The following is a 27,061-nucleotide window of genomic DNA, read 5'->3' on the forward strand; positions in this document are numbered from 1 at the left end:
GAGAGAGAGAGAGAGATGGAAGTCACAACACATTCATGATTTTCAGGCCCGTCTGTTGCCCTAAAAACATTTAAAAATTCAGATGTTTTCCATCGTAAGTCCTCCGCCCAACTGGGACCAGTAAAGCACCGAGTTACATCAGAGAGGAGGAGGAGAGAGAGAGAGAGAGAGAGAGAGAGAGAGAGAGAGAGAGAGAGAGAGAGAGAGAGAGAGAGAGAGAGAGAGAGAGAGAGAGAGAAGGAGGAGGAGAGGGAGGAAAAATTCTTCAAGTATGAGAAAACTTTACAGCTCCACCCCCCTCTATCTCTCTCCCCTCTTTCCCTCCATCTCTCTCTCTCTCTCTCTCTCTCTCTCTCTCTCTCTCTCTCTCTCTCTCACTCTCTCTCTCTCTCTCTCTCTCTCTCTCTCTCTCTCTCTCTCTCCATCCCCGTCACTGAGCGTCTCAGAGAGACCGTCAGCTCGCAGCAGGTAAGATGCTTCTAACTTTCTCTCAGCGGTTCATTAATATTTGAAAAATGGCTTCTGTTGATATTATGGATGCGACATTAATATGAATAAATAAATATTCATTACAATCACAAATTGATTAAAAATGAATTGGCACAAAAAAAATCCATGATTTCAACGTGAGGAGAAGCTGAACGATGTGTTTAATATTCTGCATATTAAACACTTTAAGAAACTTTAGAATGAGTCATAAAAATAAACGTTCTTGTCGTCTGATAATCTTTTTGTTTCTATGTTTGTAATCCTCGGTATGAAAGTTGCTTTATGAGATTATTTCTGATCCATATCAGGACAGAAGCAGACGATGAATTCTGCCGTTCATAAAACAAAGTTTTTTCTCTCCAGAACAAAAGTGAAGATGAGGATGTTTAGAAGCTGTCAGGTGGTTTGATCTTCTTCATCTTCATCCTCTACACATCAACGAGTGGAAGCAGGAACATGTATCTGCAGTTATGAGATATTATATTGATCATCTTTGCACTGCTGGTTGAGACTTCTCTGGTTGTATAGAAGTCCTCTGGTTGTATAGAAGTCTCTGCTTCATGTCACTCGGGACACGATGGGTGGTTTATTTTCATGACTCATTCGTACTCGTCATCACAATAACAGCATGAATCATCATCATCAATAATAATGAATCATCAACGAGCTCAAAAAGTCACTTTTTCCTGTCGTCGTGTTTTGATCCAGGAACCATGAGGTTCTTTCAATATTTGTATTCTCTCCTCCTGCATGAGTGCAGCTCATCAGGCGTCTGGTCCTGAAGCAGCTGCAGGTATTTACTGCCTCAGAGGCCGAGCCGCTTCACCCGCTTCACCCGCTTCACCCGCTTCACTCGCTTCACCCGCTTCACCTGCTTCACCCGCTTCACCCGCTTCACCCGCTTCACCCGCTTCACTCGCTTCACCCGCTTCACCTGCATCACCCGCTTCACCCGCTTCACCCGCTTCACTCGCTTCACTTGCTTCACTCGTCTCACCCGCTTCACCTGCTTCACCTGCTTCACTCGCTTCACCCGCTTCACTCGCTTCACTCGCTTCACCCGCTTCACCCGCTTCACTCGCTTCACCCGCTTCACTTGCTTCACCTGCATCACCCGCTTCACCCGCTTCACCCGCTTCACTCGCTTCACCCGCTTCACCCGCTTCACTCGCTTCACCCGCTTCACCCGCTTCACTCGCTTCACCCGCTTCACCCGCTTCACCCGCTTCACTCGCTTCACTTGCTTCACCCGCTTCACCCGCTTCACCCGCTTCACTTGCTTCACCTGCATCACCCGCTTCACCCGCTTCACTCGCTTCACCCGCTTCACTCGCTTCACTCGCTTCACTTGCTTCACCCGCTTCACCCGCTTCACCTGCTTCACCTGCGTCACCCGCTTCACCCGCTTCACTCGCTTCACCCGCTTCACCCGCTTCACCTGCATCACCCGCTTCACCCGCTTCACCCGCTTCACTCGCTTCACCCGCTTCACTTGCTTCACTCGCTTCACCCGCTTCACCCGCTTCACTCGCTTCACCCGCTTCAGTTTCTTCTTGTCAGGCACTTCAAGCCGCTCAGAGGACTGAAAGAAACTAATTATAAGTCGATATTAAAAACGTTGAAAATTGATCCTCGAGGGAGGAAACCTCCATCCTGTGTCTCAAACGGTGTTTCTCGTATTTTGTTTGATATTTTTAAAAACATTTTTACGATATTATTTTTGTGGAATTACTTCCATTGTTCACGTAATTCACAACAGTGACGTGAAAGCGCTCTTTTGATTTTACAGAATATGATTTTCAAGACATTTTCAAGACAGAAGAATGAAATGTGTGAATAATTAACATTCTAACTTTTAACAAGAACGATTAAAAAATAAGGGAAATTACATCTTTTTACGAATCCCGAACGCAACGTGTTCTTTGTTCTTTCCTGTAGAAATTCAGAATGATATAAAATACGAGTTTTCAGTTGGTTGCGATCTGAAACCTGGCCACTAGAGGGCGTCGGTCCTTTAAAGAGATGTAAAGTCTGCAGATCTCTTTGGGTTTAAGTTGTTAAAACTGTTGGATGTGAGCTGGAAGCAGCAGCAGCATGAAAGCATCAGAGCGGCTCCGGGTATCGAACCCTCGGGGAAACGTCATGACATCATTGAGGCTCGGCTCATATTTGTAGGTTTTGCTCGGCTACTGAAGTCTGCAGCAGGAAAACCTCGTCAGAAATAATTCATTTCCTTTGGACACTACATGTGTTTCAGAAATAAAGTTTAACAATAAAATCAAGATCAAACTTCATTAGAAGCAAAAGAAACTCTTGTTGACAGTTTGTCAAAAAATACAACAAAAAAACAGCACAAAAAAAAATATGAATATAAAAACATTGATTTAACTCAAGTAAACATAAGAAGTGTGAACTAAACTAAACTAAACTAAACTAAACTAAACTAAACTAGCGTTTGTCGGCTCGGTGTTGTTTATGAGCCGACGCGCTGCAAGTGGCTAGCGGCTATTGGCTAGCGGATATTGGCTAGCGGCTAACGGCTAGTGGACTCTTTGTCTGCTGATTGCGGCTGAAGTCAAACGTTCGGGTGGATTCAAACGTGTGCTTCTGTCTTCCAGGACGAGAGAACAAACCTCTGAGGTCTGACTGACGGAGATCTGCTTCATCTACTTCCTGTTGCTGGTTTGAAAACAATCGGCTTCAAAACAAACAAACTGCTTCCATCAGCTCAAGTCCAACCAGAGGAAGAAGCTGCTTCCTGGTCTGACCGGAGATGTTTCCCTCCCTCGTCCTCCTCCTCTTCCTCATGCAGGCCGCTCCGGCCCTCCAGACGCCATCAACCTACAAGCAGCTGCAGGTCAGAGGTCAAACGACCCCGGGCGACGCCCAGCAGGACTCCATCAAGGTGAGGCCGTGTGGAGCCTTTAATGGTGTGATATCATTTCATTTATTTCAATTTCAATTTCTCATTCAACGTAATGTTTTATATGTTTTTAATATATGTGTATTTATTTTATTTATTATTTATTTATTATTATTTTAAATTAATTTTAATCTAAAACATATATATTTTTTAATTCTTATTTGTTTGTATTGTAATTCTTTAAATTCACAAAATGTTTAAAATGTTGTACATCTTGCAAATACAATTTTTAATTTTAAAATTTTGAAAAATGTTGAAAATGTTCAACTTTTCCAAATGTTCAATTTTCTAAATTGAACCGTGGTGTTGCAGGTTCTGGTCTCTGAGGACTGGGCTGCTCAGAGAGACTCCTCTGATGGCGGCCAGAGAGGTAAACTCCTTGTTCTTCATGTCTTTATGTATTATTATCGTAATATTCCTGTCAGGAGACAGAACCTCTAACGTTCTCCCCGTCCGGCCCGGTTCCTCTCAGAGACAGAAATTGACCTGACCCCCGGCTCCCCTCTGGTCCTGACCCATCGGATCAGACTGGTCCCGTCGGCGCCGGCGGGCTCCGGGTCTTGCGGATGCGGGCCGGACCTCGCGGCCCTGCGGGAGCGCCTGGAGCGCCTGGAGAGGGAGGTGTCGACGCTCCGGGAGAAATGTGGAGGAGCTGAAGGAGGCTGCTGCTCCTCCAAGGAGAGCAAAGGTACAGCAAACGAACACACCCAGCTGGACACTGAGGCTCATGGGTAATCAGTGGTGTTGCTGGATTCAGGTCCTGAGCTGAACATGGAAAGTACTTCAATTCTACATATTAAACTGTAAAGAGGCACAGCGACTGCCCTCTACTGGTGTAACTGTAGCATGACATCACGGTGGAGTTAGCGTGCTAGCTAGCTAACTAGCTGCTAAATCTGTAAAAACAGCTAATCGGTCATTAATTCAGTCAGCAGAAGTTAAAAGGGACGACAATGAAAATACTCGAGCTTCTTTATCAGGATAAGTCTTCGTTGTTTCCGGTGGAGACCAAAGAAGGAGCAAAAAGAGACCAAACGAAACGTTCATCAGTGGACACAAACACTCCTGTCAAACTGCTGGATGTAGGAATGAGAAACACTTCACATCAGCAGAAAGATATTTACGGCCTCTGAGTGTCAAAAACAATGTGTTTTTACAGATTTAAAGTCGTAATTTTAGTTTTGATGTTTCCTGTTTGAACCGTCCAGAGCGTCGTGTTCAGTTGACGTCGAGCTTTTCTCACTGAGCTCATCTCTGAAACCACGCGGGAGAGAAGAAAAGACATAAATCCCTCAAGTGAAACAGCAGGAGACGCCGTCTGGACCAGTGAGGGTCAAACTGAGGTCTGCGGCCCCTCAGGGGGCCGTCCACAGATCCACCCGAAAATAAATAAATAAAAAACATGTTCTCACTTTAACAGTAAAACCTAATTAATAATAAATATTAGTCCCTTTGAAAACAAGATGGTGGACATGCCTTCATTTAAAATGTTGAACCCATGAAGAGTTTTACTCAAAGTTAACAAAGACCAACACATCCTCTCTCCATGACCTTGGGATAAACGTCACACACCGGTGTTATCGTTGTTCACACATCTGTTTGTGTTGTTGTGTTGTTTCTTCAGCGTTTGTTTACAGCAACATGTCCTGTAAACACGGCTCTCCTCCGTGTTCGCTGAAACATTTCCATCTTCTTGAAGTCGGTTGGAACCAGACGGAAAGGTTTAAACTGACTTTCTTCTTCTTCTAATTCCTCCTCTGGCCTTCCCTCTGGCGCCACCATGTGGCGGACATTTGTGGTTCTGAGTGAAGCATCGAGACGACTTTTAAATAGTTCAACTGGAAATTTTGTTGAAAAAACACAACGAATCAGCTTGAGAACCTTTGAAAGAGACGCTGCAGAACTCAGAATATCCATTAGCATTTTAAACGTTTTCATCTACTCTAATGTTCACGTTGACTGCATTTGCGCGTGTGCGTCGTCATCAATGACGACGTTTAGAACATTTAGTTTAAGACGACGCAGAAAACAAGGTCGGAGATTTTACCATGAAAATGATCCAGTCATCTAAGATGTAAGTTTAGCCTACAAGTGGAGCTAAAGAATAAAATACTATCTTATAATAAGAACAATGATAATACGTCACAAGGATGGGAAACAGGAAGTGAATAAACGACATGCTGCGCTGGCCCTTTAAGACATTTTGTATCGACAGGAAGCAGAACAATGACCGATGAAACGAATGTAATGAATGTCGGCTCTGACTCACCGTCCACGGGTTTGTCATCGTCTCCTTCTGAAAACTCTATTTGTCAGATTCAGTCACATAAACACACACACACACACACACACACACACACACACACACACACACACACACACACACACACATTGAAGTATGACCTCGCGGCTGCAGGCGACAGATGAAAAACTGTAATCACGTATTCAGATTCTTTTAAAAATAGACGTAAACATAAAAAACAAAATAAAATCAACAACAGAAACAAAAGTTGAAGAGAGAAAGAGCAGCGAGCTCAAACCCTCCGGCCGACACCAGCAGACTGAAAACATCAACACAACCTCACGATGATCAAATGCAACAAACGTGGAGCTGCAACCAATATCATCAAAGAGGAAAAACATTGATTTGCAAAATAAATCATGTTCCGATTTTGAGACGCCCGTGGTTGTTTTGTGTCTCTTTGTGGTGGTTTTGTGTCTCTTTGTGGTTGTTTTGTGTCTCTTTGTGGTGGTTTTGTGTCTCTTTGTGGTTGTTTTGTGTCTCTTTGTGGTGGTTTTGTGTCTCTTTGTGGTTGTTTTGTGTCTCTTTGTGGTGGTTTTGTGTCTCTCTGTGGTTGTTTTGTGTCTCTTTGTGGTGGTTTTGTGTCTCTCTGTGGTGGTTTTGTGTCTCTTTGTGGTTGTTTTGTGTCTCTTTGTGGTGGTTTTGTGTCTCTTTGTGGTGGTTTTGTGTCTCTTTGTGGTTGTTTTGTGTCTCTTTGTGGTGGTTTTGTGTCTCTCTGTGGTTGTTTTGTGTCTCTTTGTGGTTGGTTAGTGTCTCTTTGTGGTTGTTTTGTGTCTCTTTGTGGTGGTTTTGTGTCTCTTTGTGGTTGGTTAGTGTCTCTTTGTGGTTGTTTTGTGTCTCTCTGTGGTCATCTTGAGTCTCTTGCGTCTCTTGGAGAGACATTTGGGCAGTAAGGCCTCCTGACTCGTTGGCCTGGTCCTTCACCAGTGAAACTATGAATCATAATCATTTTAATTACCTACTTGGTGCTTGAACCTTTCTGCTTGTGACTGTTCTGTCAGTTCAATTACTTTTGGCGGATTTATGTTTGACTCAGTTCATCACTCACGTCCTGCGTCATAATGATCCCATTATAAACTGGCAGAGCTCGGAGCATGAGCTACGTGTGTGTGTGTGTGTGTGTGTGTGTGTGTGTGTGTGTGTGTGTGTGTGCATCCTGTGCTCGCTGCCCAGTGTGATCTCAGTCCGTCTCTCATCCCCGTCCAGTGCAGCTTCCCTCAAATGAGAGAAAGTGAAGCGAGTTGCCGTCTAATGAGGATCTTCAGCCTCCTGAAGGAACTCACTGAGAACGACGAAGACGAGGAAGTTTCTCGTTTCAGGACTAAAGCACACGGCGGCAAGATGCTCGTTCAGGAACACACTGACGTGGTTTACGGTGTTGCTTTGGATTGTTGACACTTCACAACAAACCAGACTCAGAAACAGAGTCATGACTTCTTGTAAACACAGACAAGAACTTTAGAAGAAGTCTTTAATCTGTTGTCAAAAACATTACTTTTGGCCCCTTAACTAAAATGCGTTTGAGACCCCTGAAGTAAGTCAGAGATCAGCGGCCATGTAAACTCCTGCATGAACCTTCCTCTTCGTGTCCTCCGTCTCTTTGCTCCAGGCGCCGGCTGCTCCATGAAGCCGGAGGTGGGCGAGTGTCCCAACGAGTGCAGCGATCAGGGCCGCTGCGAGGCCGGCCGCTGCGTCTGCTTCCCCGGGTTCCACGGGCCGGCCTGCGCCGAGTCCGACTGTCCCGGAAACTGCAACGACAACGGCCGCTGCGTGGGCGGGAGCTGCGAGTGCGACCCCGGGTTCGCCGGGCCGGACTGCTCCAAGACGACGTGTCCGAACAACTGCGCCGACCGCGGCCGGTGCGTGAATGGCAGATGCGTGTGCAACGGCGGCTTCGCCGGCGCAGACTGCTCTCAGGCGCGCTGCCCGGGGGACTGCAGCAGCAGGGGGCGCTGCGTGGACGGGAAGTGCCAGTGTGATCCCGGATCCGCAGGACCGGACTGCTCCAAAAAGGCCTGTCCTGGTAACTGCAACGACCGCGGCCGGTGCGTGAATGGTAAATGCGTCTGCGACGACGGGTTCACCGGAGTCGGCTGCAGCGACAAATCCTGCCCGGGGGACTGCAGCAGCAGGGGGCGCTGCGTGGACGGGAAGTGCGAGTGCGATCCCGGATCCGCAGGACCGGACTGCTCCAAAAAGGCCTGTCCTGGTAACTGCAACGACCGCGGCCGGTGCTTGAACGGGAGATGCGTCTGCGACGACGGCTTCGCCGGAGACGACTGCGCCGACAAGTCCTGCCCGGGGGACTGCAGCAGCAGGGGGCGCTGCGTGGACGGAGAGTGCGTCTGCGACGACGGGTTCGCTGGACCCGACTGCGGCGGAAAAGCTTGCCCCGGGAACTGCGGCGGCCGCGGGAAGTGCGTGAACGGGAAGTGCGTCTGCGACGTCGGCTTCGCCGGGCCGGACTGCGGCGCCAGAGGCTGCCCCGGGAACTGCGGCGGGAAGGGCCGGTGCGTCAAGGGGAGGTGCGTCTGCCGCCGAGGGTTCAGCGGACCGGACTGCAGCCGGTGCGAGGACGGCATGAGCGGACCCAACTGTGACACCGGTGAGTCGAACCCAACAGAACCACGAATGAAGGTCGCGCTACAGCACTTGTTCCAAAATATGCAAACTCGTGAGGTGACTTATATTCTAAGTCTCAGTGTCGTCCTGGTCCTCTATGGTCTCAGTGTAGTCCTGGTCCTCTATGGTCTCAGTGTAGTCCTGGTCCTCTATGGTCTCAGTGTAGTCCTGGTCCTCTATGGTCTCAGTGTAGTCCTGGTCCTCTATAGTCTCAGTGTAGTCCTGGTCCTCTATGGTCTCAGTGTAGTCCTGGTCCTCTATGGTCTCAGTGTAGTCTGGTCCTCTATGGTCTCAGTGTAGTCCTGGTCCTCTATGGTCTCAGTGTAGTCCTGGTCCTCTATGGTCTCAGTGTAGTCCTGGTCCTCTATGGTCTCAGTGTAGTCCTGGTCCTCTATGGTCTCAGTGTAGTCCTGGTCCTCTATAGTCTCAGTGTAGTCCTGGTCCTCTATAGTCTCAGTGTAGTCCTGGTCCTCTATGGTCTCAGTGTAGTCCTGGTCCTCTATGGTCTCAGTGTAGTCCTGGTCCTCTATAGTCTCAGTGTAGTCCTGGTCCTCTATAGTCTCAGTGTAGTCCTGGTCCTCTATAGTCTCAGTGTAGTCCTGGTCCTCTATGGTCTCAGTGTAGTCCTGGTCCTCTATAGTCTCAGTGTAGTCCTGGTCCTCTATGGTCTCACTCTTCTTTTGGCTCTGGTTTGGTCTCAGCTCCTAAACCCTGAATCTGGTCTGGATCAAAACCCTTAATGACTAAAACATCTTCATCTAGAGTTCCAGCATCGGGTCTGTGTCCTGGTTCTGGTTCCAGTCGGCTGACGATTTGATGCCAAACGCTGATAAAATCGTTTCAGCAGTAAAAGAAACTCGTCTTTTCATTTGTTCCACTTCGTCCTTCAGAGAGAAAACGAGACGCGAGGGAGGAAGACGTGTTTCACACGACTCAGGAGGAAGAAAAAGACTTAGATTTATTTGAATTCTCTGCACAGTGATCAGCCAATGAGAGCGCGAGGATGGAGCGGCTCCAGCCAATGGCAGAGAGGGAAATGGAGTTTTGCATTCTGCCACGTTTTAGTGGAAAATATCAGCGTTTAAGACTCAACGGTCCTTCAGACAGGAGGTGGAAATTGTTGCAGGAATTATTGTAAAAATAACAATAATACATAATGATTGAATAAATAGAAAGACAGTTTTCATTTTTTTCTACATTATAATAATAATACAAATAAAAATACCAAATTAAATGCTATATAAATAATTATAAATAATTATATATTTTTAATGAATTAATATATATACATATATATATATATATATATATATATATATATATATATAAATATATATATACATATACATATATATATACATATATATATATATATATATATATATATATATAAAAGGAATTCAAAATATATATATATATATATATATATATATATATATATATATATATATATATATATATATATATATATAAAAATAAAATAAAATAAATAAATAAATAAGTAACACAGCTTCTGACTCACAGCGATGTCGGGGGTTTCCCAGCTGAGCACCAGAGACATCACAGAGACCTCCGTCACTCTGCACTGGACTCCACCTCAAGTCCAGTACGAGTCCTACTCCATCACCTTCACCAGCCAGGTAAGAGTCCTCCTCCATCACCTTCACTAGGTAAGAGTCCTCCATCACCTTCACTAGGTAAGAGTCCTCCATCACCTTCACCAGCCAGGTAAGAGTCCTACTCCATCACCTTCACTAGGTAAGAGTCCTACTCCATCACCTTCACTAGGTAAGAGTCCTCCATCACCTTCACTAGGTAAGAGTCCTCCATTACCTTCACTAGGTAAGAGTCCTACTCCATCACCTTCACTAGGTAAGAGTCCTCCATCACCTTCACCAGCCAGGTAAGAGTCCTACTCCATCACCTTCACTAGGTAAGAGTCCTACTCCATCACCTTCACTAGGTAAGAGTCCTCCATCACCTTCACTAGGTAAGAGTCCTACTCCATCACCTTCACTAGGTAAGAGTCCTACTCCATCACCTTCACTAGGTAAGAGTCCTCCATCACCTTCACTAGGTAAGAGTCCTACTCCATCACCTTCACTAGGTAAGAGTCCTACTCCATCACCTTCACTAGGTAAGAGTCCTACTCCATCACCTTCACTAGGTAAGAGTCCTCCTCCATCACCTTCACTAGGTAAGAGTCCTCCTCCATCACCTTCACTAGGTAAGAGTCCTCCTCCATCACCTTCACTAGGTAAGAGTCCTCCTCCATCACCTTCACTAGGTAAGAGTCCTCCATCACCTTCACTAGGTAAGAGTCCTCCTCCATCACCTTCACTAGGTAAGAGTCCTCCTCCATCACCTTCACTAGGTAAGAGTCCTCCTCCATCACCTTCACCAGACTTTATAGGAAGAGTTATAGCAGGAAAGACTCACACTTCACACTGCTCAACAACCGACACACAAACAGGCCGCACGAGGCCCAACAACACAGGAATGTTCTGGATGTGATGCAGACAGCAGATGTATTTGTTGACTGGAGGCGCAGCACCAAGACGACCAGCAGCGGGCTGGACGTCAGCACTCTGCTCGCACGGGAGGACACACTTCTCCTCTAGGAGGAACAAAATATGACGACCAGGTCTGCAGACACTGAAACTGTTGAGCGTCACCTGGAACGACCAGAAACGTCCTGAAACACACAACACCATACACACAACATGATGCTGTCACACAACAATACCATCATACAACACCACACACAGGCCTGGAGGAGGAGCTCCTGATGTTTGGGTCAGAAAGACAAGTTTAAAAAAGTCAACAAAAAAGTCTAATTATGAAACACAAAAAAAAATCAACAAAAAAGTTGTTATTATCAAACACACAAAAAGTCATGACAAAAGTCATATTTATGGCAAAAAAAAGTCGACACAAAAACTCGTAATCATGAAACACACAAAGAGTCGTGACACAAAGCTGAAGCCTCGTTATGTGAACCAGCAGCTTCTTCTCACACGTTGACGTTCAGACCAGAGACAGAAGTGAACTGTTGTTACCTGATGATGCTGAACACGTTCTCCTCATGGAGGATGTTCTCCTCATGGAGGATGTTCTCCTCATGGAGGATGTTCTCCTCATGGAGGATGAAGGATGTTCTCCTCATGGAGGATGTTCTCCTCATGGAGGATGAAGGATGTTCTCCTCATGAAGGATGTTCTCCTCATGGAGGATGTTCTCCTCATGAAGGATGTTCTCCTCATGGAGGATGTTCTCCTCATGGAGGATGAAGGATGTTCTCCTCATGAAGGATGTTCTCCTCATGGAGGATGTTCTCCTCATGAAGGATGTGCTCCTCATGGAGGATGTTCTCCTCATGAAGGATGTTCTCCTCATGGAGGATGTTCTCCTCATGAAGGATGTTCTCCTCATGGAGGATGTTCTCCTCATGGAGGATGAAGGATGTTCTCCTCATGAAGGATGTTCTCCTCATGGAGGATGTTCTCCTCATGAAGGATGTGCTCCTCATGGAGGATGTTCTCCTCATGGAGGATGTTCTCCTCATGACGGATGGAGGATGTTCTCCTCATGGAGGATGAAGGATGTTCTCCTCATGGAGGATGTTCTCCTCATGAAGGATGTTCTCCTCATGGAGGATGTTCTCCTCATGGAGGATGTTCTCCTCATGAAGGATGTTCTCCTCATGGAGGATGTTCTCCTCATGAAGGATGTTCTCCTCATGAAGGATGTTCTCCTCATGGAGGATGTTCTCCTCATGAAGGATGTTCTCCTCATGGAGGATGTTCTCCTCATGGAGGATGTTCTCCTCATGAAGGATGTTCTCCTCATGGAGGATGTTCTCCTCATGAAGGATCAGATCATCAGGACTCGAGTTCAGAGTTTAAAACACAAAGAAAAGTTAAAAAAAAAAGAAGAAAACAAAAAAATACAAACGTCCTGCAGAGACTTAGATGTTGCCCCGGAAACAAGCAAACACTTAAAAACATGGCGGCTGCCAGAGGACGACGTCATCGCCGACCACAGCTGTGAGAGAGAGAGAGAGAGAGAGAGAGAGAGAGAGAGAGAGAGAGAGAGAGAGAGAGAGAGAGAGAGAGAGAGAGAGAGAGATGTTTACCTCACCAACAGATCAACAACAACAACAGCTGACCTGAGATCAGAGTGTCAACAGGAAGAATAGAGAGATGTTTACCAACAGATAAACAACATTCTGCTTCTTTTTCTTCTTCTTCTTCTTCTTCTTCTTCTTCAGTATTTAAAGGGCTGTAAGTCAAATTTCCTGATTTATTTTGTTTATTACGTCTTTAAATTTCTTTTTTCTTTCTAAGAACACAAAATTATTTCGACATTATTCAACTACCAATATATATATATATATATATATATATATATATATATATATATATATATATATATATATATATATATATATATATATATATATATATTTATATATATATATATTTATTTCAACATATTAGCTTCATAAACGTGAATCCCTCAAATTCCCAGTTCGACCCTCTGGTGTACAGGAAGTCCCGCGGTCCCTGAACGCCCCGCAGCACAGAGCCTTCACTTGTTTTCATCTTCATTAATGTGCAGCTTCAGTTTTATGACCTCATCCTCATTTACATGAAGCGACCTCAGAGAGCAGCAGCTGTGCGCCCAGTGTCCATTCACCAGTAACACCAGTGTCCATTCACCAGTAACACTAGTGTCCACTCACCAGTAACACCAGTGTCCATTCACCAGTAACACCAGTGTCCATTCACCAGTAACACCAGTGTCCATTCACCAGTAACACCAGTGTCCATTCACCAGTAACACCAGTGTCCACTCACCAGTAACACCAGTGTCCATTCACCAGTAACACCAGCGCTCCCAGTGTTGGGAACAACGAAAAGACAGAATCAATCATCTATAATCAATAATCGATCAGTGGAAACAGGAGGAGCCCTGCGGCTCCCTCTGCTGGTCGCTCGCGGTGCTGCAGCTTTAATCACATCCTCTGTGAGTCTCATGATTTATTAAATGTAAGTTATTACTGGTCACTCAGGAAATGCACAGATATAATAATCTAGATAACTTGAATGTTTTATATTTAAAGATTGACTAAATATATATTTATTATACTGCGGTTCATTTAATAATAATAAAATAATACAATTAGTAAAAGAAGCAAAAAATCAAAGAGGTTTAAACAAACACGTTCATTTACATATTCACAGTTTAAAACAGAAGATATGTGTTTTTGTTATTGAAATGTATTTATTTGTTTTTTTAGGGGAACCAAGTAACTTCACTGTGTCTTTATATTGTACTTATTTATTTAGGTTTATATTGTTTTTAACGTTTTATTCATTCTTCTGTTTCCTATTATTGCATAGCGGATGTTTTGTGATGAATATATATATATATATATATATATATATATATATATATATATATATATATATGTGTATATTTCCTCCTCCCTCCCGGTGCTGTCCTGCAGAAGGAGCGCGAGCAGCTCAGCGTGCAGGTGGAGGGCGGGCGGAGCAGCTTCACCCAGACGGGCCTGGCAGCCGGTCAGGATTACAGCGTCAGCGTCACCGGAGACGCCGGCGGCCGGAAGGGAGCGGCGAGCACCGCCGAGTTCAGGACCCGTGAGCGGCCATTTTTATTCGTCCTCCTTTACTTTCTGATACTTGACCACCAGATTAAACGCTGTAATGACCCGGAGAGAACATCATAAAGTTTTCCTGTTTGCTGATATTAGTTTAACGTTTTTAAAAAAAAAAATCATTATCGGTCAATATCTTCATTATTATATGTCATTAATTAGTTTTTTACTACTTCACTACTGAGGCCGTGTTTCATGGCGCATAATTCATCTCGCACGGCGGCCATTTTGTTATGTCAAGCCTCGGTCGGGAGGAATCTTCCAAGTGCATTCTGGGAAACCTAAAAACGTCTCAGTTCGCCCAAACTGACATCACGCTGCCTAAACAATTTAATCTGTTATATGTTTTTTTGTTATCAATTAGCTGTTAGCTTTCTGTAATTAGCTGTTATCACTTAGCTGTTAGCTTTCTGTAGTTAGCTGTTAGCTGCATGGAGGCTGTAAACGGGACATTTGCCGTAGAGGCTGTAAAAAACCCAAACCCTCTTCTTCGTCTTCATCTTCAGTCATTTCCGGTCCGGCTAACCTGCACGTCGTGAAGATGACCTCCACCTCGGCGGTGGTCCAATGGGAGCAGTCGCAGGGCGAGATCGACAGGTACCGCTTGACGGTGACGCCCAGCGGCGGCGCCGGGAGAAGTCAGGAGGTGACGGTCCCGGCCGGACAGGACTCCGCCCACATCCGGCAGCTGGAGGCGGGGCGTTTGTACGACGTGGCGCTGGTGGCCGAGAAGGGAACGAGTTGGAGCAAACCGGCAACCACTCAGGTGACTCCAGGTGAGTAGGAGCAACGATCACCTGAGCTACTGACACGAGGAACCATCTTCTGCTCAAAAGGTTCAAAATCACACACGGTGTCAGGAAAAACCCTCTTTTCAGGGGTTTGGGGTTTCCACTGTGAGTCTTTGACAATTTATGGATTAATCGCCGTTATTTCCTTCTGTTAGTGAAGAAGTAATAAGAAGATCATATTCACGCTTATGTGCTCGGAGCTGAGCACCACGGACAGGAAGTCAGAAAGTAGACAAACACATTGTTGGTTTTAGTTTTTTTTAATGTGATTTGGGGCAAAAAAAATGTTTACAAGTTTTAAACTTGGTGCATGTAATTTTGAGATTGAAAGATATCTATAAACAAGCAAAGCTTATAATTCATTTAAAACACAGTACTGAGCAGAAATAATAAGAATATTCCTGAAACTGCTGTTTCCTAAACGCCGTCGTGATGTTTCCTTCTCAACACGCAGACACCATGTTGACTTCCTCTGTCCAAGTTCACCATTAATCACATTTCTATTTTGTCCCTGCAGGTTCGACGTGGATGTTTTTTCCTCTATTTTCTGCCTAATAACTGTCAAACTACTGTTGAGCAGGTTCCCTGAAAAGTATCTCAATGAATATTAAAAATTGCTTTTCTTCCTTTCGTTAGAAGCTTCTGGATTATCGGCAGCGGTCGCATGTGACGGCCTTGACATTGAATCAAAATGTTCACTCCTTTCACGTCTTTAGGGAAGACTTTACCGAGGGTTACCGCGGCGGCTTTGACGCTAGCGCCTGGACGAGACGCCGGCGACGGACAGCGAGAGGTTAACCCCTCGGCCGAGGTCTCCGACCAGCAGGGGAGGAGCGAGGACGCGACGGTGGGAGGTGCAGATGGCCCTCACGAAGACTCTGCGTCCTCTGTGATTGCGAGAACTGTTGCAAGAACCAAACCCCTGGTCAGCAGAAAGATGGGAATGAATGGCACCGCGCCTAAATTCCCAGAAAGGTCTACGTTGTACAGGAAGCCAAACTCGGGCCCTTTCCGTTCAAACACAACCAGAGTCGTGCCTGTGTGGAGACAGTTTGGCCCGGGCCCTTTGACAAGGCCCCCGGTGGGGCAGCAGAAGAAGAAGAAGGCACCGGTAGTGCCTAAAAAACCTGAACCAGGTGTCCCCACTATGGGCGACGGGACAATAGCTTTGACGAGGAGAGTCCCGGCCGTGGAGGCTTTGGGGGTTGACAGGAATCCAGCTCCAACGTCTGGGACCGATTCAGACACAAGCAGACAAAGTAGCTCCGAGGAACCGACCGTTGCCGCCGGCTCCAAAGAGCAACCAGATGTTGGCGAGGTGGGCCAAGGAAACGACACTGCTCCAGTGTCCTCGGAGCCAACTGGGTCCGCTGGGAGCCAAGAGAAGAAATGTGTGAACAAAGTCAAAGTGACACACGTTAGATTACCCCATCGGGGCAAAAGCAGCGCTGGGAGAGGAGATAGAACAACGCTGGTGGAGAAGACGCCGGGTTCAGACCAAGGTTCATCTGAAACGGACGACTTGAAACCCTCGTCTGAGGAGACGGACCTCGACCTTTCACCAGATCCTTTCCTCAGACTTCTGACGGACACTTTTGACGGTTTGAACGTCACAACTTTTTCGGTTCATCTGTCCAAACCGTCAAATGTCCCCGTTGATGCAGAAACTGCAAAGAATCAGATTTTGAAGGGATTGAGGCCGCTGTCGCCTTCCTCGTCCTGGTCCTCGACCTCACGTTCATCCTCATCAGCGCGCTCATCGTCCTCATCCTCTTTATCATCACCTTCACTTCATGCAGCTCCATCACCAACAGGTGAACCATCACCATCATCCTCATTGCCATCATCCCCATCCTCTTTAGCTCCCTCTTCATCAGCAGCAGAGTCCTCGTCATCCTCGCTATCACGTTTAATGTCCTCACCCTCATCCTTACCGTCATTATCACCATCAACTCCATCGCCATCCTATTCCAGCGCAGATGAATCAGCCTCTGTGAGAAGCAATGAACCAGATGGTGATAACCGCAATAGTGCGACTGGCGTTAGTTCCCCAGAGGACAGAAGACTGCCGCCCTCAGGACCTCTTTTCCAACGCACACCTGCAAAACATGGATATGTGCGACGCCTGCGCCCAAACTTTGGATTGTTTTCTAACAAAACCCGTCTAAATTTGAGAGTTCCTCACCATTTGACTCCTCGTTTGAACCCCGTTCCTAAAAGAGAGTCGGAGGCCAGGCACGCGACCACGAGTGAATTATCGTCTCCACCGTCTTCATCTGCCTCGCTGCCCGACTCCTCAATTGAGGTGAATGCACCAGTGAGGGGTTTGAGTGGAGAAGAAGACGGGGCAACTCAAACTACATCCACTGGAGGTGAACAAATCCAGAAAAAGAAGCCAGTAGAAAGAGGTCGAATCCCGGTTCGGCGGTTTCCTCCAAATGGAGAGTTCCTCTTGCGTCGTCCGAACTTTAGAGCTCTTCAGAACCGTACTCGTCCACATTTGAGAGTGCTTCCTCCGCCCTCTCGACCTTTAAATCCTGTACCAAATACAAAGGAAGAGCAGGTGTCTGAATTGCCAGCTTCTTCTTCTTCTTCTTCTTCTTCTTCTTCTTCTTCTTCTTCTTCTTCTTCTTCTTCTTCTTCTTCTCCTTCTTTTTCTTCTTCTTCTCCTCCTTCTTCTTCTTCTTCTTCTTCTTCTTCTTCTCCTTCTTCTTCTCCTGTTCCCAAAGAACCTCATCCAACCGAAGATACAAGGCGAATTGTAGTGGAGAATGTTGACAGAATTGGGACAAGGATGTCCTCCACTGAGTTCAACCGGACCCTCAGAGGAAGTGGCGCGTCTTCCTTTCATCGCACCATTAACAAGGTTGATGACCTCCGTCGGCTGCAGCTGCATGGTGGACGCTTCCAGAACAAAACCCGTACAAACCTGAGAGCACCTCAACATCCACATAAAGGGCCTGTGAGGAAGCTTTTTCCAAGCAAAAAGCTAAGTGGAAGCAGTACTGACGGAGGTCAAACTTTACAATTAGAAAAGGAGAACAGCCCTGAAAACCAACCAGGTGCACAGGACGAGTCCACGCTTACCCAAGGAGTCCAAGTTAGACGATCGGGAGAACAAGACTCTGCAGAGGTCGTTCCACATTCTCAAACGGATGGCCGTGATTCAACCATCAGACCACAGATCCACAAATTAGAAGGGAGAGGCGATGCTCCGGTCCAGAACACTAAACCTGGAGAAGAAACAACAAACAGCCCAGATTCAAACTCTGACTCTGAAACCAACCACGAGAGACTCGATCCCGGCAAAAGCACTGGAGCTCCAAGTCAAGGTGGACCGACCGTCAAACAGACTTCCTCCGATCCCAGACGGGAAGCCCCGAGGCCAACGACGGGGGCTACCGCCGCACAGCGCCACGCCCAGATCCGACACTACGCCAGTGGGAGGAAACGGAAAGGGGAAGCAAAGACAAACGGTGCCGCGAAAAGCGTCGACTCCAAACCTCGGACGGGATCGGCTGGATCTTCCTCCGGAGTCACGAGGGAACCTCTGGACCGCGTTGAGGTGACGAACCGGACCTCGGACGGATTCACGCTCGTGTGGGACTCCCCTGAAGACAAGTACAAACACTTTGTGGTGACGAGCAGAGACGTCGGGAAAGAAGAAGAAGACTCTGGCGATGAGGAGGAAGCGAAGCAGCATCATCCGACCAAAGAAACAGAATCAGAAAATGGACTCAGCGTGGATGACAACAGAGTACCGGAGCAAGCGTCAACGCGAGGTCCAACGAGCCAAAGCAACACGAGAGCCAAACCTGGACCAGGAAGTGACAAAACCCTCAAGAAAGTTCTTCTTCCTGGTTCAGCACGCTCCTTCCAGTTTGGGAGTCTTCCTCCTCAGACCGAGTACACCGTGACCTTGCTCGGAAAGGGACCCGGCCTCCTGTCCAGGCTGCACAAGCTCGTCATCAGTACAGGTACACGCCATTGTCGCAGTGGACCATCAGCTGCACAATGGTACAACATTACCGTCGATGTTGTGACGTCCTCCTTCAGAACACTTGCTCGTTTCACACCTTTACCTGTCTTGTGCTGATTCAAACCCCCTCAAAAATAATCGTTGACTAATCGTCACTCGTGTTGGGTATGATTGGAAATGTTTGCTCACCCACTAAATGCTTCCTCCATGTTCATTTCAAGAGCGCTGCGGTGCTCTTGAAAACTGTAAGCTCCCGTTTACAGTTCCACTTCAGCGTTTGTCGTGTTTAATCACTGGTTCGGTGACGACGTAACCTGGTTTTGTTTGTTTTTCAGTGGATCTTGACGTTCAAAATGTCACTCAAGTGATTGTGTTTGTGTTTTTCATCCTGCAGCTTTTTAATGAACATTCATGAATTAGCAGCCATTGTAATAATCAACACTCTCTCAACCTTAAACACACCCTCGGTTATTTGATGTCAGTTCAGTTTTGCATTGACAGTTTGTCCCATTGTTAGCACAAGCTAGCTTGTTGCAGGTTAGCAACATTAGCGGGATTTGCCCTGCAGCATGTTGGCTAACTTTACTAGCTTGCAAACAGTTTGTTCATCTTTGATTGATTCTAAGTTCTATGCATCTTGAGTCATAATTACTTTCAAGGAAATGTAATAAGTAAGTTTCCAAATATAAAACAGATTCATGCTAATGTGTGAAATTCACCAACGTCTTCATTACCAGAAGGAAAAAAAAAACAAGAAGCAAACTTTATGTCGTATAAATTTAAGGGATAGTACTTTACTTAAGTATTTTCTTTCTCTGTAAACACAAAATGAGAGATGATTGTTTGATGATTGTTTAACACTTTTATCGTTCCAGAAGATTAAAAAAACACGATGTTCAACCTTCACATCTTGTACGAGAAATAGATTTTCTGTGGCCACAAACTGAGAACGACATCCAGCGTGTCTTTAGCGTGACGGCTAAATGTTCACCTGAGTTGACATCAAATGAGAGTTCAACAGTAACAACATGACTACACAATGTTCATTCTCTGCCGCTCTGGTCTTCTCTCATCCAGGGTAAGCTAACAGCCAGCTTCACTGTCTCCCCTTCAGCTCTCACCCAAAGCCGGGTAAGACCTCGCTGGTCTCTGTCTCCACCTCTTCACCCTCCTGTCAAACCATCACTTCACCCACAGAATGACCGGCTTGTGTATCAGTGACTCAGCCGCCATGAACGGAGTTACAAAGCTGACGCTCGATGAATTGTTACCCACGCTGCCGCTAACGCCGCTAACGGCAAAAATGTCAACAATTTGGAAAAAAACAACATAAATTGAGTTCAGCGAAAATGGTTAAAAAACACAAAACAGAAGACGATGCAAAATGAAGAAACAAAACAACACATTTTCAAACAAAAGTTCCTTTGGTATCTTACAAAAAAATATGCCGAAAGGGAAATCCATCTTTACAGGAAACAACTTGGTTAAGTTGAAGCAACAACTCATCAGGGTTCAAATATAGAAGAAAGATCAGTTTGTTTGACTTTTTACAGACTTTATACTTTCTTGATTCACTGTTACAGTCATAGAAATACATGCAGCGCACCTTTAGTAGCTAGCGTAGCATAGAGGTGCTAACGCTAATTAGTCTACTGATGGTTGGAGGGAGGCGATACTACGCTGTTATTGGCCGGTCTGCGATCGAGGGGCGGGACTTAGGGAAGGGTCAGTTTAACAACTCGTGCAGAATAATCCTCTTTAATCCAGTCTTATGATCGCTGCTTCAAAAGCAAAGTGCGTCTTCGATAAAAGCACGAGATTTAAAACATTTATGACGTCGTTTCGCCTCCGTTCATTTCCATCCATCAGGACCTTTTTGATTCTCCGTTCACGTTGGAGTCCTGAGAGAAACTCAGGGCGAGTCACTGATACACATGTTTACAACGTACATAACAGAATGATTCAGTGGGATGAATAATCCTCTAATCCTACATGAGAAGAACAAAGTAATGAAAGCACATAGCAGCAGGTGGATACCTGTCCACAGGTCTGTCTCCTGAATGTTTGTCCTCCTTCCTGTCATGTGACCTTCTCTCCGGCCACGCTTTTATTCCCAGGTGTGAGCGAGCAGCTGTTGAACATCTTCTCTCTCTCCTGCGCTGCTGTCCAGGACGTGGTCTGCTTCTGTTGTCACTGTATATGACTGTATACTGTATATATGTCTGCACTGCACATATATACACTGGGACTGACTAACGCCTGGATGAAACGAACAGGACACTCTGTTTTCACTCCTTCCATCCGACCTTCATCGCTCCTCTTCCTCCCTTCTCATCTCATCAGTTCCTCGTCGTGTGTCCAGCGTTTCTTTTTCCTTTCTCCGCGTCTTCCTTCTGGAGCTTTCGTCCTCCTCCCTCATGGTTTTCTTCGCACCGTTCAGGCCCGGAGCCGCCGACCGACATCGTGTTCAGCGAGGTGACGGACAGCTCTCTGACGGTGTCCTGGACCAAACCCAAGAGCGCCGTCAGCGGGTTCAAGGTCACCTACACCCACGCGGAGGAGGGTGAGGCCTCCATCTTTACTTTATATGTGTATGTATGTATGAATATGTATACGTATAAGCAGCCTCCCTCTCCTTGCGTGTGCAGGAGAGCCCGTGTCCGTGTCCGTGCGCTCGGGCGACTCCTCGCTCGCCCTGTCCTCGCTCTCTCCCGGCTCGTCCTACGAGGTCAGCGTCATCTCCGTCCTCGGCCTGGACGAGAGCGACCCGGAGAGCGAGCTCGTCCTGACGCGTGAGTCCTCGGCCTGAGCCGGACAGCGAGGACGTCATCTGTCTTTACGTCTCTTTACGAGTCTTTATGTCTTTTTATGACTCTTAAAGTCTCTTTCTGTCTCTTTTTTGTCTCTTTTAGTCTTTTTATGTCTCTCTTTATGTCTCTTTATGTCTCTTTCTGTCTCTCTTGATGTCTCTTTCTGTCTCTTTATGTCTCTTTAAGTCTCTTTATGACTCTTTATGACTCTTTTTTGTCTCTTTCTGTCTCTTTATGTCTCTTGATGTCTCTTCTAGTCCCTGACCCGCCCACTGACCTGCAGGCCGTGAACGTCACTGACACTGAGGCCTTGTTGTTGTGGCGTCCAGCGCTGGCCAACGTCGATAAGTACGTCATCGTTTACGGAGCCGGGACAGGTCAGTGATGTCATGAAGCTCAGGATGTGATGTCATGAAGCACAGGATGTGATGTCATCAGGCTCAGCCCCCCTGAGTGACTGTTTCCTGCTGCAGACTCCATGGTGAAGGTCAGCGTGTCTGGAAACCAGGCCGAGCAGCAGCTGAGCGGCCTGGAAGCTTCCACCACCTACACAGTGACCGTGAGCAGCCAGCAGGGGGAGACGGAGAGCTCAGGGACCGAGACCCAGTTCACCACCAGAGGAGGTACTCACACACACACACACACACACACGCACACAGACACACACACACACGCACACAGACACACACACACACAGACACACACACACACACACACACACACACGCACACAGACACACACACACACGCACACAGACACACACACACACGCACACAGACACACACACACACACACACACAGACACACACACACACGCACACAGACACACACACACGCACGCACACACACACACACACACACACACACACACACACACACACACACACACAGACACACACACACGCACACAGACACACACACACGCACGCACACAGACACAGACACACACACACACACACACACACACACACACACACACACACACACACACACACGCACACACCTTGAAGCCTCCGCTCTTCCTCTCCAGGGTCCGGCGGCCCTCGTGACCTTCAGGCTCATGACGTGACCCCCCGCACCGCTCTGTTGTCATGGAAACTGCCCTCCAATCCCGCCGGCAGCTACAGACTGACCTATCAGAGCGAAGGACAGGAAGTGAAGGTGAGAAGAGAACGCAGCTTTAACACATGAAGCATAGACTTCTATACAACCAGAGGAGTCGCCCCCTGGTGGTCAGGAGAGAGAATGCAGCTTTAACACATGAAGCATAGACTTCTATACAACCAGAGGAGTCGCCCCCTGGTGGTCAGGAGAGAGAATGCAGCTTTAACACATGAAGCATAGACTTCTATACAACCAGAGGAGTCGCCCCCTGGTGGTCAGGAGAGAGAATGCAGCTTTCACACATGAAGCATAGACTTCTATACAACCAGAGGAGTCGCCCCCTGGTGGTCAGGAGAGAGAATGCAGCTTTAACACATGAAGCATAGACTTCTATACAACCAGAGGAGTCGCCCCCTGGTGGTCAGGAGAGAGAGTGCAGCTTTAACACATGAAGCATAGACTTCTATACAACCAGAGGAGTCGCCCCCTGGTGGTCAGGAGAGAGAATGCAGCTTTAACACATGAAGCATAGACTTCTATACAACCAGAGGAGTCGCCCCCTGGTGGTCAGGAGAGAGAATGCAGCTTTAACACATGAAGCATAGGCTTTTATATCATGTCATGTTGTATTAAAGATACATTGAGGTTAAAGTGAAATCACGAACACAAACGTCTTCAACAAAGACGAACGACACCAAAGGACGAGTGAAAGTCTTTCTCTCCAACAGGAAGTGGAGGTCGACGCCTCGGTGACGGAGTACAAGCTGACCCGCCTGCACCCTGGGGCCCGCTACGAGGTGCAGCTCCGGGCCGAGGGCGGAGACTCGGCGGCCATCGCCACAGACTTCACCACCGGTAGGCGACCTCGAGCGCGTCACGCCGGCGCCAACGGGGATCGACCAGCCGAGAGCTTAACGCCCCGCCCTCTTGTGCTCCTCCTCCTCCTCTTCCTCCCTCTCTCGCCCCTCCTCTTCCTCAGGCACCCTGAGGTTCCCCTTCCCCACCGACTGCTCCCAGGAGCTGCTGAACGGCATCCGGACGTCCGGCGAGCTGGAGGTCTTCCCTCTGGGGAAACCCGGGACGTCCATCATGGTTTCCTGCGACATGGAGACTGACGGCGGCGGCTGGACGGTACGAAGTACATCTAGTACACGTTTAATGTAGTTTTACTTTATTTAGGTATGTAATTGTCATGGTACTTCATACATCCAATCCACAAAACAAGTAATAATGTTAATAATGTTTTAAATAACACTAAATTGTGGCGCCGTTTCTCACTATTTCCTCTCTTTCCTTGAATCAAACAATCCAGAATGGAGTTAAGGAGTTAAGGAGTTACGGGTTTAAGGGGTTAAGGAGTTGAGGAGTTGAGGAGATAAGGAGTTTTGTGTGTCTGCAGGTCTTCCAGAGGAGGAAGGACGGCTCGGTGGACTTCTTCAGAGGCTGGAAGGACTACACTAAAGGGTTCGGTAGTCTGAGCGGAGAGTTCTGGCTCGGTGAGAAAGAAAAGATATTTAAACGTTGGCACATTTTACTGCAACGCTCGGGAAGTGAAAAGAAGCGAGAACAAGAAGAAGCAGAGGAAAAAGAAGTGGAAAAAAGAAGCTAGGGGGCGGGAACATAAGCGGGGGGAAAAAGAAGCGGGAAGAAAAAGAAGCGGGAAGAAAAAGAAGCGGGAAAAAAAAGTAGCGGGAAAAAAATTAGCGGGAGAAAAATTAGCGGGAATAAAAACAAGCGGGGGGCAAACATGTGTATTGTCTACATGTGTATTGTCTACATGTGTATTGTTTACATGTGTGTTGTGTATTGTTTACATGTGTGTTGTTGACATGTGCGTTGTTTACGTGTGTTGCTGCTTCAGGCCTGGAGAGCCTCTACAACCTCACCTCGATGACCAGGATGATTCTGCGCGTGGATCTGCGGGACAAAGACGAGGCGGTGTTCGCCAAATACTCCAAGTTTGAGCTGGTGAAGAGGAACTACAAGCTGATCGTGGGCGGATACAGCGGCACCGCGGGTGAGAAGCCCCGCCCCCTCCCGCCAAAAACATGCTGCTCAACGGCGAGAGACAAATACATGTTTTGTTCCCGCTTCAAACGTGCCGTAAATTAAATATACGACGCTCGTTCATTTAACGCTCGTTTTTTTATTTTGTTTAAAAAAAAACCTTTGAAGTAAAATCACGTAATCAGAAAGACGAAACTCAGCAAGAAGCTACGATTTACTTGCTCGTTACATATGTGCGTAGAACATAGCTAAGCTAGCTAGCTAAATAGCTAGGAAGCTAACGGAGAGATTTAGTTCACTGAGCAGGTTCACACAAAACTAAACCAAAACCACAAAGTGAGCAAATTAGTTGTTTAAATTAACAAAAAACATTTTTCATATACTTTTTTCGACTTTATTTTGGAAAAAATACGTCGTCAACGTCGTGAGACAAACAATAAAAATGTGGCATAAGATACACATGATGTTTTTATTTTATTTCAAAGATTATTTGAGTTCGTCCAGTAATTTTGGTGTAAAACTGTTTAAAACATTTGGTCCAGAAACAGAGCTAAGTTAGCCCACTAAGCTAGCCCACTAAGCTAACGGCCATGTTGGTGACGTAGAGTGTGTGAGATGTAGTTCATGCAAAACTTTTAATCTTTTTATGTCAGCAAACGTCCTTCGTGTCGATCGTGGCACAACTAAAATGGAATTTAAAAAAAACATATTTATCTGTCAATGTTTTTCAAAATAAAGTCCCATGGTCGACACCAGAGGGGGGCGGGGCTTCACATCTCCATTCGTATGGACTCTCAACGTGTCTCCATCCCCTCAGGTGACTCCCTCAGCTACCACAGCGAGCGCATCTTCTCCACCAGAGACCGAGACCTGGCGCCCTTCATCACGCGCTGCGCCATGTCGTACCGCGGCGGCTGGTGGTACAAGAACTGCCACGAGGCCAACCTCAACGGCGCCTACGGCACCGACTCCAACCACCAGGTGACGCCACCGCTGAGCTTTATTTTGAAAAGACTTTAGTGACGACGAGCATGAATCAACAGCCGATGACGGCTGATCAATAATAAGTTATATATTTACTGAGGATGAGTTTCAGAAACGTGATGTTTTAAAGAGGAAGAGCGTCTCGTTTATTTATGAGTGAGCTGCCCGTCAGTCTGACGTTGTGTGTGTGTGTGTGTGTGTGTGTGTGTGTGTGTGTGTGTGTGTCTCAGGGTGTGATCTGGACCGCCTGGAAGGGAACTCAGTACTCCATCCCGTTCACTGAGATGAAGATGAGACCAGCAGCCTTCAGTCCTCCCACCAGAGGATGAAGATGAAGACGAGGATGAACTGAACTGAACACATGGTGCATGATGGACAGCAGTGTGTACATACATGTGCAAACACACACACACACACACACACACACACACACACACACACACAAGGGAGAGGAGACGAAGACATATTTCTTTCATTGTTTAGAGGTCAGTTATCTGTATGTTATTGTACAGCTTGTATATTCTTTCACTATATTTAAAGGGCCAGTTCTCACACACACACACACACACACACACACACACACACACACACACGTGTGTCATACTGTCGGCCCCAGAGCGTAACTGTGTGCTTTACGCTTGTAGAAAGTTCTCTTTACGAAAATATTTCACCAGTAATCTGTAAAAATAAAAATGGATTTAAAACAGGAACAACTTCCTGTTCCTTTTCAAGAGTTTCACAATAAAAGCACAACGCTCTTCTTCAAATTCTACAATAAAAAACAAAAGATTAAAAGCAGAAACTCAACATTTACATCAAGTAAAGAGTTTGAATCGCTTCCTTTGGGGTCAAAACTAAAATGTAGATAATACTGAATCATATTGTTTTAATCTGTTAGAATAGTTATTATAATTATTGTTATTATTGTTATTGTTATTATGATTCCGGAGCGTCACAATAAGCTGCGTCCTCTCTTAAAGGTGTACACACAGTGTTTTTAACTGTTTTTATATTTTCATGCCTTCAGGTTTCATTCTTCATTTAAAGTTCATGAAACAGCCGAAGATGAAACGAGCATCAAGATACAGAACCGTAGTTTATTTGTGACCCTGAAACAGAACCAGCAGCTGTTGTTGCTCTCCAGCGCCGCCAGCTGGACAAACCAGGAGCTGCAGCTCTGAAGCTGCAGCGCCACGGACGCCATGTTGGTTTTTATGTTGAATAAAAATGTTTGAAAATCAAAGTTTCAGCTTTTTGTTTTGGACAAAATACTCAGAAGATGAATTGTTCTCTCTCATGTTCTCTCTCATGTTCTCTCATGTTCTCTTACATGTTCTCTTACATTCTCTCTCATGTTCTTTTACATGTTC

General features: G+C 46.4%; 1 protein-coding gene across 2 annotated transcripts; it reads left to right on the forward strand.

Moving 5' to 3' along the window:
- The first annotated feature begins 445 nt into the window (after window positions 1-445).
- LOC137784550 (tenascin-like) lies at window positions 446-26,928 on the forward strand. 2 transcript variants are annotated; one of them, XM_068575322.1, is made up of 20 exons: window positions 446-468; window positions 3,108-3,394; window positions 3,725-3,782; window positions 3,885-4,100; window positions 7,324-8,319; window positions 9,861-9,976; window positions 13,849-13,999; window positions 14,523-14,792; window positions 21,227-21,349; window positions 21,435-21,578; window positions 21,854-21,973; window positions 22,070-22,219; window positions 22,627-22,757; window positions 23,429-23,555; window positions 23,680-23,831; window positions 24,100-24,196; window positions 24,562-24,717; window positions 25,525-25,688; window positions 25,922-26,055; window positions 26,719-26,928. In XM_068575322.1, the coding sequence occupies exons 2-19, from the start codon at window positions 3,263-3,265 to the stop codon at window positions 26,018-26,020; spliced, it is 3,402 nt and encodes a 1,133-aa protein (XP_068431423.1). In that variant the 5' UTR covers window positions 446-468; window positions 3,108-3,262; the 3' UTR covers window positions 26,021-26,055; window positions 26,719-26,928. The 2 variants fall into 2 exon arrangements, with proteins under 2 accessions (XP_068431423.1, XP_068431422.1); XM_068575321.1 differs by having other exon boundaries at window positions 25,922-26,928.
- The last annotated feature ends 133 nt before the right edge of the window (window positions 26,929-27,061 follow it).

The sequence above is a fragment of the Clinocottus analis genome, unplaced genomic scaffold, assembly GCF_023055335.1.
Source record: "Clinocottus analis isolate CAN_PGR_092001 unplaced genomic scaffold, fCliAna1.0.p SCAF_14, whole genome shotgun sequence".
NCBI classification, from domain to species: Eukaryota; Metazoa; Chordata; class Actinopteri; order Perciformes; family Cottidae; genus Clinocottus; species Clinocottus analis.

Excerpts from the sequence above, each read along its gene's own strand:
- LOC137784550 (XM_068575321.1), top strand. The coding sequence starts at position 3,263 with ATGTTTCCCTCCCTCGTCCTCCTCCTCTTCCTCATGCAGGCCGCTCCG. Across the intron at positions 3,783-3,884 it reads CTCTGATGGCGGCCAGAGAG|AGACAGAAATTGACCTGACC; the intron begins GTAAACTCCTTG and ends GGTTCCTCTCAG. Across the intron at positions 21,350-21,434 it reads CTACACCCACGCGGAGGAGG|GAGAGCCCGTGTCCGTGTCC; the intron begins GTGAGGCCTCCA and ends TTGCGTGTGCAG.